Source organism: Barbus barbus, assembly GCF_936440315.1.
Source record: "Barbus barbus genome assembly, chromosome: 17".
In the NCBI taxonomy this organism is placed as follows: domain Eukaryota; kingdom Metazoa; phylum Chordata; class Actinopteri; order Cypriniformes; family Cyprinidae; genus Barbus; species Barbus barbus.
Window position 1 is genome coordinate 19,355,050 of NC_136745.1, and position 14,457 is coordinate 19,369,506.

Below are 14,457 nucleotides of genomic sequence, written 5' to 3' on the forward strand. Positions count from 1 at the left end.
ATTTCAGTTTTCATTTAAATTCCATTAAGATGACAATGCTGTATCCTGTTTGCTACATCAGTTGAAATTCAGGAAGTGAATTGGAATTCTCAATTAATGTAGCACAACCCTGTTATGGCTAGAGAGCAAAGTGCAATCTTTTACCTGCCATATCTACCTTCAAATTCGCTGTGACCTCTGACCTGCGGACACCGGAGCTAAATAAACAAGCTAAGGTTCATTCTCTGCCTTATTAGGGGGCAGATCTGATTGGGCTCCTCTCTCATGAAGTAAACTGATGCAGTTCTGCAGCAATCTGTCATCAGTGGTGGGTTTTACGAAGAGAGCCTTTGCATCACAAGTGGCACTATTCATTATTCTTCTGCCTTGCAGAATGCAGATTGCAAACACCTTGTGCATTCTTTCATCCTCTTGGTGCAAAAATAAAACCCCAATATTTCCGATATGTCAGCACTGCTGTGGGACTTTCATCCCTGTGACATTTTTTCCTAAACTCTGCGCTTTACTTACAAATGTGGAAGAGTGAGAAAACATTGAAGCTTCCGCCTCCAGCCAAAGCCAAGACCATAATTAGTAGGCTTTAAATCCTAGACAACAAACGTTCCCTCTGACATAGTGCTCTGGACTGTATTTTAAGTCTTTTCCCGGAACTGATTGGCAAGCGTATTTTCCTGATGACTTTCAATAGACATTCTCCGTAGGAGGGCCATCTGCCTTTCACTGCTCTCTTCTGCACAACTCAAAGATCAGCTGCATTGAAGCTTTAATTGCTTCATTTGTTGGCATTATATTTCTATCTCTCGTAGGGCAAAAAAGATAGGAAGAGATTCTTGTTATGTCAGGGGTCGACAAGCTGTCATGTCTTACTGCAATTTGTTATGTGGTTAGCACAGACCTTTGAGAGAAACATCTGTGAGTTTTGTGGATAAACCACTGACAGGATGCGAGAGAGCTGTTAATGGAGTTCTGCTTTCACTCCAATGTAATTTACAAGAGAATCGCTCCATGGGAGACCCCCTAAAGGACCGAGACTGAAAAAACGACAACATTCAATGTATGTATGAGTCCCTCTCGTCGTAAGGAACGGGAATTGGAAAATACACTTTTTTTTTGGAGCGTTGCCCATTCATGAGGTGAACACGATTTAAATCTTGTTAAAGTGCCTCCTATTGATCCGCAGGATGCAGATAAATCCATGCTTCTGTAGAAAAGTGGATTCTTATGAAATGAAAGGAGGAATTGTGGGTAGGCAGACTGCGCTTTGGCAGGTGTGGTGTCCTCGGCAGTCGCTCGCTGTATATGTGGATAATGGTGAGACTCACCCTTGTTGCTATGGTGATAACATTGACTTTTGGTGATGAAAAGCTCTTTCAAGATGTGGACTTGTGTGTGTGTTCACAGGGCTTGGTAATTATGGGCTAAATTTGAGCCACTTGAGATACCGTAGTCGATCCAGAGCTTTACTTTCCAATTTATTTTTTACTTTTTCAATTTAATTTCTCCATTCTCCCTACTGCTCGCCTGAGTTTTAGTATGAGGAAGCATGCGCGTATGTGGGTGTGAATGTTGCCGTCTATATATGTGGGTCAAACCTCTCTCGTAATGCCACGGATGCACAAACACACAGGAGCTCTCATCTTCTCACTTGTGCCGCAGGAGATCTGAAGTGTCCCCAGACTTCAGTCAGTAATCTGTCAATCTCATCAGATCACATTTTAAAAGAGTGACAGATTTGGCAGCAGAGATCTTGGAAAGCAATGCTCCAATCTTTAAATATTGATTCAGGGCCCAAAGCTGTGTTGTCCCTCGGAGTCCTGAAAGAGCAGGAAAAGCAGATAATTAGTGATTTTAATTGGATGATCCGTCAAGCTCGGAGTGCCAGATGTAAATGTGTGAATCCTTCCCAAAATCTCTTGCTGTCACTGAGGGCTACGAGTGTGTAGCAAGGTCTCAACCCTTGAGCTGATTTACCAATAGGGGAGCTGACAAAATGTGTCAACAAACATCTGTCTGGTAGATTCTCTGACTATTTTTATTGACGGGGTGAGAACCTGTCATGCAGCGAATAATTTGGCAACAATTAATCAACAATAACAGGTGTCCACTGGCTTTACAGATACTGCAAGGTCTATATCAACATTCATCAATGTGTCTTTGGAATGTCATGCTTAAGGAATACACATATATAGTACCATAACAATTATTGGCTATCACACAATATTGCATATAATCAGGGTTTGAAATTAACACCCGCCAACCTGCCAAATGCGGGTAAAATTCAGCTGTGGCAGGTAAGGCTGTCAAATCACTAGCCAATTTGGCGTGTTACTTTTCATAATTATGTTCACTCATTAATTTCTTGGGGAAGTTCATGCAAGCCAAATCTGCGTAGGTTTAGCGCAAATACTGAACTCACGAGACATCATGACATTATCGAGTATATTGCAAAAACCAAACAAAACACATCAAAACACACTATTCCAAACAGCCACAGCACTGTTTTGTGTCTCTGAGCAACATGAAGGTGATTTGTTCCTGAATGAATCAACAGTTTAAATGATTAGGTTCACAGTGACTTGATGCCACCTACTGGCGGTTTTAATTTCACATTTACAGTATTTTTTCATTTTTTAAATAATTTCAAATTTCAGTATTCAACATTTCATGTTTAAAATATCAAAACATTATTTATGCATTTCTAACTGAAAGTTAAAGCATTCCATGTCCCTCTAAGCTGCATTAACTTGTGTAAATATATCTAAATGCCACTTCAGATGCAACTTCTGCAAAGATTAATTTTATTGATACTGATTTCATTTGTTTAGTAACAGCCTAAATATATTATTATTATAATTGACTGATTAAATCTAAGAATTTGTCTCAAAAGATGATGCACACTTTTAGAAAAAGAATGGCTTTATAAAAGTAAAAAATGCCCATAAAAGGTAAAAATCTATGTAACCTTATTGGAAAAGATTAATTTCTATCACTGCTGTGAACTGATCACACAGAATATGAAGAATATTTTTGAGCCAGTTGTCCACGGCAGTCCTTAAGATACCAGCACAATAACACACTCAGCAAAATATCTTCTAATTATCTTTATCGATAAAATCCCAGAAAATGTTGAGATTAGTTTTTTGTCAATATTGCACACCCTTAGTACTGACACAAAATGATTTGCAACGGTCGCTTTGTCACTTCTAGTGTAGCCAGCCTCAAGCTGTTGGTTTATGTTTTTTTTTTTTTGGCTAGTAGAGGTTATGAATTGCCGGTAATTTAAAATTTAGTAGCTAATTTGGCTGGTGATTGAAAAAATTAATTTCAATCCCTGTATATTATGTATATGAGAAACATTGTATTATTTTTACAATGTCGAAAACTGTTTTTTGCTTATTGTTTTTAAAAGTTTGGGGTAAGTAATGTTTAAAAAAAAGAAAATAAATTAACATCTATTCAGCAAACAGATCAAAACAGATCAACAGATCAAAAGATGACAATAATGACATTAACAATTTTAGAAAATGATTCATATTTCAAATAAACAGTGTTCTCTTGAACTTTCTGTTAATCAGAGAAATCCTAAAAAAAATAAAAGTCTTCACGGTTTCCATATAAATACTAAGCAAAAAAAAAAAGAGAAAGTTTTTAACATTTAAGATTTTTTTTTATATATATGATGTCTTGCCTACATTCAAATAACAATTCAGATGCCTAAATAAACTACACATATCAGTATTTTGTTGTTTATCAGCAATAACATTAAAAATAATTAGAATTATCACTCTTGATCTGAATTTGAATAACAGTGAATCCATAATTATTCTTATAATTGCTCTTATTTTTTATATGTGAGTGGTGCATGTGGAAACAGCAATCTGAAGAAGTGATTTTGTTATGCAAATGCCATTTGTGTATATTAGCAAACATTTAAGCAGAGAGAATGCCCTTGTCGTGCTTGTCTATCCAGATGGCCAATAATGAAATATGTATGGAGTCAAAAGGACTCACACAGAAAGCTGTTTTGGGCTGACTGCTAATAAAAAGAGAGCTGCCTTGATTATTACAGATGCATCTCTTTTAAATAAAAGGGAAGAAAAAGAGGCAGACAGCTCCTCAACTTGAGCTTTTTTGTTGTTATAATGATACAAAAAGCAGCTTGAAAGCCTTTCCCTCCAACACAACAAAGGACAGATCTGTATTAATACTGGCTCAGACAAATCTTTCTCTTTTTTTTTACTCCACAACAGCTTTAAAACATCATTACATATTTAGAACTGCCAACTAGATGAAAGAGACGTAGCATAATGTTCAACATTTAACAATGAGGCTACTTTGCCAGTGTCCCTTACTGTGAAATCTCTGATTGCACTTCTAAACCCTCCTTTCATCAAGCCTGGCAACAGAGTGAAACAATTACTCACAAGATGGGGATCCACTTTTGATTTAGCAATGCACCCTTTAAATGCATTATTAAAAGGTCCTCGAAAGTTCTAGCATTAAAACTTGTTGAAGCAGTAGAGCCAGCTTATGTAAAAATGGAGCGGAGCTCTTCACCATGCCACAGTTTTTTTCCCCCCATTTCCAGCTCTGCCATGTACTGAAAAGATGAAAGCTCCAAAACAAACTGTGCCTGAAATTCACGAAGGAAAGCACAAATAAGCAAAAGCTGTGCAAACGGCACAGTTTAGACAACACAACTAACTCTTAGTTTCTCTCTCTCTCTCTGTGCAGATCAGTCAGAGGGTTTCCACTGCCAAGATGAATGTCGTATCCTGGGCCACTCGGACCGCTGCTGGATGCCCCGGGTGCCGATGCCAGCGAGAGCGAAGTCTCCCGAACACGGCCGCAACGTCATCGCTCTGTCCATCGAGGCCACCACCGTGGACGTACCTCACTACGAGGACTGTGGCACCATCAAAAGGACTTTTGCCACCTTTGGCAAAGACGGGGCGGATGAGGAGCGGGCCGAACAGAGGGGCAGGCGGCAAACGGCAGAGCCGGCTGTCTGCAGCCCCAAGACCAATGGCACCGTGCGCGAGGCTGGAAACGGCCGGGAGGCCGTCAGCCCCATCACCTCCCCAGTGCACCTGAAGAGCCCCCAGTCCAAACCACCCTCCACCTACAACACGCTGAAATGCCGGGACGCAGAGCGCATAGCCAACCACAGCCTGCTGCGGCAGCCGGAGGGGAAGGACAGTGAGCCGGCCATGCGGGAGATCAACACGCTCCTGCAGGACGGCCGTGAAAAGGAGTCCCCCGGCAGCAAGCGGCTGAAGGACATCGTGCTTTAACCGGCTCCCGCGTGTACACAGAGCGCATACACTACTACGAGTGTGTGTGTCGACGTGTGCGTGTATGTGTATTTGTGTGCTTTTGCAAGCGTCGAGCCGAGCCGACCTGGGGAAGCTCAACGTATTCTCCAGAGACCAAACAAACGAAGCTGAAAATGTGTCTGCGAGCTCAGACTGTCATCTTGGCTTTGTAGTAACAGCAACGCTTGTACGTTCGTCACAATCGTCTGTCCGCTGTGGATAGGATGGTTACTGTGTGCTGCGCAACGCGCGCCACCCTGCCCTCACGTCTTACCCTTAGAGGAGAAAGACCTTCCAGTGCACCACTGGTGACTCCCAAGTACAGTCATGCCTTGTTAACTCTAAAGAGACTTCTAACTTTCTTCTAATGCCTTCTTTGGTATGCAGTTTTTGCTTCAGCTGCCAAACTGCTCACTGTTCCTGAAGAGGACGTGGGTCTCTCTGACGCTGCGGATGGCGAGACTATTTCCATCTAACACAAGCAGTCCGACCGATCGTGCACAGGAACACTCCTGCAGATCTCATTTCATTTCAGTGGCTTCTCACTGGTCTGAAAAGACAACCCTTCTCTGTTTCCCTCAAGACAGGGACAATGTCAGCAAACCATGAGGTCGTTACAGTGCTTATTTTTTATCACAGATGGAGCTAAATGAAGTTGCGCTATCAGCTCAAGCTCACCAAAAAACTGGAATAGGGAGAGGCCGATCCCCCAGACTCACAGCCAGATATCCATATATATATATATATATATATATATATATATATATATATATGTATGTATATATATATATATATATATGTATATATATATATATATATATATATATATATATGTATATATATATATGTATATATATATATATATATATATATATATATATATATATATATATATGTATATATATATATATATATATATATATATATGTGTATATATATATATATATATATATATATATATACATATATATATGGATAAAAATAAGGGAAAAAAACATCAGACTTGTTGCTTTTGAAATCTCCTGTGCCCTTTCCTGATTGTAGCCAGTGGAGCGCAGTTTACTAGAACTTCGTGCTCTGGTCTTGTACTTTTTTGGATTTTGACTATGGGGCTAGGATAGAAGGGGTCGTCACTTACGTCTTGCTATGTGGAACTCTGTTTAGGGTTTACTACTATAATTTTTAATAATCTGTTGTTATGTGACAATCCCTTTAATGTTTTGTTGCGAAAGTAAAAACTTAAAAAAATAAACATTGGTGTTCAACTAAAGCTACAGTAGCGTTTGTACACAAACACAAAAAGGAAAAAAAAAAACATATATGCCAAAATATATTTTATAAATAATTTAAAATGTATAATGAGAATATTTAATGCTGTGTAGTTATTTTATCAGTAAGTTAAACTTGAAAATAACTGGCTTTTTTATTTATTTGTCCCCTTTTTATTGACTCTGTTATTCCTTTTTTTTTTTCAATTGATCTTGAATTTATGTTCACTGTGTTACCCCTGGCAACTGTTTATTGCAGTCTTCCTTGTTGTAAAAGAGTTTCTTATTGGTCAGTTCTTGTGCCATCAAGTTTCTGTGTGGGCAAAAAAGAGAAAAAGACAAAAAAAATTACAAAAAAAGAAAAGAAAAAATCAACACCAACAGTAGTGTGTCATTACAGTGAGCTTAGAGTGAGATAGCAAAAGAAACCAAAAAAACTGCGACAAACATTAAACGTTCAAGATAACAGGTTGTTGTTTAATCTTAATACTCAAATAAGGGTAAGAGTAACACTACCATTTCAAGTCACTCAAGGCAGTTCCACTCATTTCTGAAGTGTTTGAGAGGCGCTAAATGGATATAAGTTACATGTAAAGCAAACCCAGATGCTCTGAGACAAACTTCCTTTGCTATCTATCATTAAGTACAGCCCTCCATTTTTCCAGATCATTTAAGAATGTTGTGCCAAGCCAAACAAGTTAGTTTTTTTTTCTGTAAAAGAAAAAAAAAAAAAACAGATTTGGTGGAATTGCCATAGCAGGGGACAGAGAGAAATTGCAAAATCAGTTTCTTTGCAATATTTGTTTTATAATGTGGGAAGTACAAACAGCAGCAACGTGTGAAAAAGATATAGATCTAGTAGCTGAATGTTTTTGCTGGTCTCACCAAACAGCTTCTGGCAACATGAAAAACGGAATTATCACTGAATGTATACTGCAGCTTATTATTAAACTATTAAATGTTCTCCACTTTGTCTCCTTGTCTAAATTCATCAGTTCTGCATGTTTCCATCACACTCTTTTTAATTTGCCATCAAATGGCTCATAATGGAATAGATCCGCCTCAACTGGAGAGGAAGGGAGCGAGACGGTATTGTTGAAAAGTAATGAGCGCAACCCGAGTTCAGCATACAGCAATTATCCTTTCTTAAGCGATCTTTTGTCTTGCCATAATTCATTAAAATCTATAATGTGATATGAATATCTACTGTTAATTTTCCTTGAAAGTAATATGCTAATGTGCGTGGCAATGGCAGCTGCAGCGATGAGAATCAAATGAAAATTAGTTTTCGTTGCAATCCAATCTGAAGAAGGCCTCGGTACGGAATCATACTGCAACATCGTTTTTAGATATCCTGATTCTGGCTAATTGCAAAAATTTAAAAAGACTGCAGAAAATACACCTAGTGCTGCCAAATAAAGCAGCCGTTTGGGAATCATCCAACTGAGGAGTGTCAATTTCAAATGGCTGATCGTTCTAATTTGCTGAAGTGGATGATGCACGCAACTGGCCAAGTACATCATTGCTTGGATTCATACCCAGTGCAATTTAATGCTACTTATCTGTCAAAACAACAACTGACAAAAGATCCCAAATAACACTGAGAGGGGTACCCCATTACAAACATATCCCTTCACAAAACTCAAATGCAACTGACTGCCTATAGTGAATGCAGTACACTATATTATGTTTTAATGGTGCTCAGAATCAGGGTCACTCATAGGACATTACACTTAACCCGAGGCTTAAAAGTCAAGCATCTAATTCAAAAAGGCTTGTAGGCCTCATCATTAGTTCTGCAAACAAACCCAGCGTAATGACCAACAAATGCGTTCTTCCTCTGATTGCTAAATCTGTTCCAATGGCAGTGCACATTGCTCTGAGCTACAAATGAATTATAAGGAATGCCCAAATGAGCCTCGTCACCTCATGTTTAATTACTCTGGTTTCCTGTTGGTCAGGGTGAATTCTTCCCATTATACAGAGATTTATCTCAAAGGTTACCATCCTATTAACATCCTATTAATGTTTCAATTATCATTTTGCCAAATGGTGGAAGGGGGAATCAGAGAACAATTTAAATGATTTATTCCTGACACCGACATGCAAAGAAATAAGAGAGGGAGGCGGAGAGGGAAAAAGGAGGGAAGGGCGCTACTCTTTTCCACCGATACAAAACAGTTTATACCTTATTCCTTTGAGAAGGCCCCTCAATCAGTTCCAGCCATCTCCATTCCTGAATTGACCTCATTCTATGAAAAGGACCGCAGCTGCTCCAGCAGTGGGGAAAGGGCTCATTGTGACCCACTGTTCATTCAGGCCAACCTCTGGGACCAGTTCTGTATCCCATACCCACCAAGCAATGGCTGGAGGGCAAACTGAAATTTCTGGAGAAGAAAAAAAAAAGGACTTAAAAAAAACATTTATCTTTAAGATTCAAATGTAAAAGATTAAAAGCTTATTATAATTATTACTAATTAAAAAACTATTTCAAAACCAACTGCTGTGCTTAATAATATAGACATACACTTTACTGCAGCCAAAAAGCACTTGGACTGTCAGTTCTGGGTTATAACCCAGTCACCCTGCTGTGCCCTTTGTGGGAGTGCATTTTGGGACAGGACAATAAATCTCTGGGCCAATGTTCTTTCTTTATACTCTTAATTTGGATGCTAATTGTGGAACACATCATGGCATAGAGTTGCAAATAAGGACTGGGCCACAGCGGGTGCACTAGAGGCACAGTAAAGGATATCTTAAAGAGACATTAGCTAAAAGTGAAAATTCTGACATAATTTACTCACCCTCATGTCGTTCCAAAACTGCTGAACAAGAAAAGAAATTAAGAAACAATGTTAATCTTTTGCATGCGCTGGAGATAAATACATTTTTGCATCACTGAATCAATCTAAATAAATTAGGTTACACCAGAACTACCTGCTTAAGGTTACAATTGCAGATTATCACTTACACAATGTTCAATAAAAATGAATTAAGACGAAGGCTGTCAAGCACCAAAATGTATAAAAAGCACCATTAAACGACGCAAATGGAATAATCACGGTTGCAAGTAATACGATAGCTTTGTGCTAGGAATAAACTGAGGTTTAATTAATTAGTACATCAAACTATTAACCGAGAGGTACAATTTTATACTTTTATGGTCAATTTCCTTATATTTATCCACTGTATTACTTCAGAATACTTAAGAGCACAGCAAACAAGTTATATGAAGAACTTTTATAGTTTTTTTCTGTTATCTTTGAAACTCAACCCCCATAGTCCCAAATTAGTTTTAACAGGCTTGTGTTTTCCACCTAAGAAAAAAATCAAAAGGGTTTAGAATAACATGAGAGCGACAAAACTTTTATTTTGGGGTGAACTAGCCCTTTAAGACTGGAAAGAGGAGGACACACTATATTAAACTCAATGGCTGGCTCTGTCTCTGCAACACTCTATCCTCAATAAAAAACAATGTCACATTATTTACCATCAGCAGTGTAGGATATTGTCATTTTAAGTGCATGTGATATACTGAGGTGCTGCTGCGACCGGCTACTTTTCTGGCCTAGACACTTTGGCCTTGTGCAGAAGACCAAGGAGGACTTGTCAGGCAGATAATGGCCTCTCCTAAAGATCCACACCTTCAGGCAAGGCCATTATCCTCACCACAGGAGAGTAATCGGATCGACCTGAAGCCAGCACAGAGCCTACCTACATGCAGCCATACAGCCCATCTGCATGAGGTACAGGGGTGCCTGGGGTGCCTGGGGTGCACAGTAGCCTAGAGGAGGAGTGCCTCTGTGCTGGAAGGTCAGACTCATTTGAATGTGAAGAACACTGGGAATTGTGGTATTAACAAAGGACTGAGATGCTCATGTGTGATGTGAATGAGGATACAAATCAAAGGACTAAAGAAACAGAGGTGACTCTTTGCTTGATCTATTGTCTGACTCACACAGCTATGTATTGGCCTGGCCTTGCAAAGCGTCTTGACAAGGAAAGACCCTGCACAAAACTAAAACTTAGCCACAAATTGAGATCGGATTTCTCTGTGCTGAAGACTATTCGTGTTAAGTGCCTCCCATGCTCTTCTCTGTACTCATCTTATAACTCTGAGATTCTTCAGGGGAAGATCCGGGAGTGTGAATTGCAGGAAGTCAGAGTTCATTACAATAGAGAATAGGGTTATAGATTTACAAGTTGCAAAACAATGGGTCCAAAGAGTATGGAAGGAAGGTAAAGATTGTCTGCCAGGAAATGTACCCATATAATGTGGCTAATACTAATTCAATCAGTTGCTAAACTGTAGCCAGGCTTAAAATCCAGTGCCAAAAAAGAACTGCACACTGTAATGAGATAACTTGTCTCGCAGGCAACTTTACATATGCCAGAATCTTGCGAACTGATGTTTGTGAACCCTTAGAGGTTCATCTCAAATGGCTCAGGGAAAACTCCTGAATTGTGAGTAAATAAAAGTATATACATACAATATATCAATAATAAAATAACTAAATAAATGAACACAGCAAGAGAATTTAGAGCCAAATCGGCATTTTCAAAAGATGCCAAATTCAGAACTAAAAACTTGGCTTGTTTTCATTTTATGACATTTGATTAGAATCTGAATTGAATTGGCCACACCTAACTGAAAGGACAGGAGGAGAAATTCAACACAGGGAATGCATCAAGTCATCAAACTTTACAATGTCAGGCTTTTTTGCCCTCCAAAATTTTCGAACAAGGCTTTCTCAAGATTCAGCATTTGTCTTAAAACCTTGTTTTTTGTCTACTTTTCTAGTTCAAAATAGTTGAACGCACTTCTTTGAATTTCAGTTCATTTTAATTTTACTCTATAACATTAAAAATCAAATTACAATTCTGCGTCCTGTTTTCTACCTCAATTCCTTGTACCTCAATTTCATTGTGAATGGTGCACAATGCTGAAAATATTCAGATATATAGAAAAAACCCCACAAAACTGCAAACTTGAGAGTGTGGGAAGATCAACTGGAGTCTGCACTAATCCCATTTCCATAGTAACAGCAACTTTTCTGATTGGATGATTCCTCTTTAGGATGATGTGTAGGTGTAGTATTTCACTAGGAATCTGACAATTAAAATGGATTTATTGTAGGGCCCACAAACAGCAAATTTGAGGGTTTTTTTTTAAAGCTGTCTCACAAATCTTAAATAAAACCAACCAAACATGACTCTACAGGGCCAGATTCATCTACTACAATGAAGACATTCTTGAATGTAACAGACAAACCAGTTACACAGATATGTACTTATTTGTAGCAATGTAAAGAAGTGAGAAGTTATTCTAACGAGGCTAAATGCTCAGGCACACCATTAAGAGAAGCATCACAGGGGAATTTGCACTTTGTTTACACACCAACAGGACTAGAGGTCGATCATTACCGTCAGTCACAAGGTTGATTAGCCCTTCCATTTCTCACCCACCATTTCAAATCTGACAAACGCTGCCTCATCTGTATGTAGTCCCCACAATATAACCCTAATCATCCCTGCAAATGAGAAATGACACACTGTTTTGTGTTTACCGTCGGCTGCCCAGATTCATTGTGGCTCCGGGAGGAAGCCACCACACAGTAACTGGGCTAAAGGCAGACAGATGATATCATAACCACGCCTGATTCCCTGATAGCTGTGACTTCCTCAGGCTCGACTGTCTGAGGAAAGTGGCCTTTAGAGAGGCCAGTCTTGAGCTGGCGTATTCACTGCCTGACCCAGGCCTCTCCTCTCAGTCCAGGGCATGTAGGACATGGGCCAAAGCTCCTAGAAAACAGCTGCCAATGCCCTCTCTCGAGAGGACAAAAGAGCCGATAGAAGAGCTGGAAATTAAAGACTGGCCTTTCACAGCCTGCATTATCCTCCACGCCAATTGCGGGGAAGCATCTCTCCTGCTAGTCCGGTGAGCGTACAGTACGGAGGGGTTGATTAGTTGACCTAAACTTTCTGCATGTCAGTGGAATACTCCGGCAACATATGTCACACGCTTGGTATAATCTGAAAGGAAGAGAGAAGAAAAAGAGGTGACTACATTCTCCCAGCAGCAAAAGAATAGATGGTAGATATGCCAGTCCGCCTTGTACAGAGAAGAAGAAGCACACACTAAAAGAACAAGAGCACCTGAGGCTTTTGTATTGACAGGGATCGAATGATCCTGTGAGATCTTCCGTCTTCTCCATTTGAATCACAGCTTTTATGTTCATTTCTACCTCGACCAACAGCCTTTTATACAAAACCAAAAGTGACAATGGAGAGGGCTGAAAAATTATTGGGACTATTCTTTCAACATTACAGTAATTCGACAAGATGGATTGCACTCTCAAGCAAGATCAGAAATGTGCAAAGGTTGGCTAAAATCACAGCGGCTTCTCATTTAACCATCTCTCCACATATGCAGCTGCTGTATGCATACAGAGAGGATATAGATTCAATAAGAATATCATTTCATTTGATTTCATATATTTATTTTGAATTATTGCCAGAATATCATGTTTTCCCCCAGGTAGTCTCAACAAAGAGTTTGAAAGGCGCTAAATGGATATAAGTCACATGTAAAAAAAATTATATTCATTATGAGTTGTCATTAGTAGGACTGTTCACCTCCAAAAAAACAAAACAAAACAAAAAAAATTCAGAAAAGGATCATAAATCCTAACTAAATAATGCAATAAGGGCACACTTGCCTGGACCAAGTTCATTTTCAGCTTCTAATTCTGTGTTAATGCGTTCAGATAACCATTTTTTCCTCCTCCTTTGTGCAAATGAGTCATTACAGCCATGATGACTTGTATTAATAGCTTTTTTCTCTATGTTCGAGCAAGAGGTCTTATTTTAGACAAGGTTTATTACACATCTGTGTGCCATAGTACTGGTAACAAAGCCAACATAATTCACACTGCTTGGTTATACTTCTCATTAATTACCCTGTTTATTACAAGGGGACTGGGGTCTTGAGTTGGCCCAAGGTTAGGACGAGCCCAGGGTGCACGTGATACAATACGAAGGTGAACAGCACTGGGTTGGGGAGATTTGGATGGCACGCATTGTTTTTTTGGCAGGGTGTTGGAGCATGTGTTAATCGCTGAACACCAGGGATAGCTTATGTAAGGAATGATTAGTATTCACTCATCCTGAGACTAGATCAAATGATTACCTGCACATAAAAAAATTCTACACTTATTTTGGATTGTAACATTGCATTATCTCTTTGTTTGAATGAACAATATGCATAACAAATTATTCATACAAAATTGGACCGTAATTTTTAGGAATTTCAGGAATGTGGCTATGATGCCTTGAAATGCAGACTATGTAGGCAGCTCACTAGATTTTAGAACAGAGACATGCATTTGATTGTAGTTGTTTATTAAAACAGACAATGCTGTGAATGTGCTCTCCACACTACAATGACTTTTAAAAACCTCATGATGATAGAGCTCAAAGCACTCATCTGGTCATTTTGATAAAGATTACAATGGTTATGCATGATATAATAAAATAATGATTTTCTCCCAGGGCATTCATTTTGTGGAGGGCAAAGTGAAAACACACAGCATACTGAGCAAATATTTCAGCATTTTGTTATAAACTTCCAGCGGAAGGAAATATCTCCCTATGGCGACCCCGTTGCCCTGAGAAGAGTAAACTCACTGTGTTCTTCCTCAACATCTTGAAGTCTCGCACCAGTGGGAAAAGCATTCTGCTCTCTGCAGCCAAAGTTTCTATCACAATGTTGAACTGCTGCCGATAAACCAGGAAGCTCAAAGAGAGAAATCCATCTGTAGGAGAGCAGAATGAAGCAACAGGGATACAGAATATTTTGACAATGCCAAACAAAC

The 14,457-nt window shown here is 39.1% G+C and overlaps 1 protein-coding gene across 3 annotated transcripts in view; it reads left to right on the top strand.

The window, feature by feature from the left end:
* LOC306883717 (protocadherin-19-like) overlaps positions 1–5,294 on the top strand; it is a gene marked incomplete at both ends in the record, with an annotated part of 54,620 nt that extends 49,326 nt beyond the window's left edge. For all 3 annotated transcript variants that reach the window (XM_079439131.1, XM_079439132.1, XM_079439133.1), the window contains one exon: positions 4,735–5,294. In XM_079439131.1, coding sequence (XP_079295257.1) covers positions 4,735–5,294 — 560 coding nt within the window. The remainder of the gene's footprint in view (positions 1–4,734) is intronic.
* Positions 5,295–14,457: the final 9,163 nt, after the last annotated feature.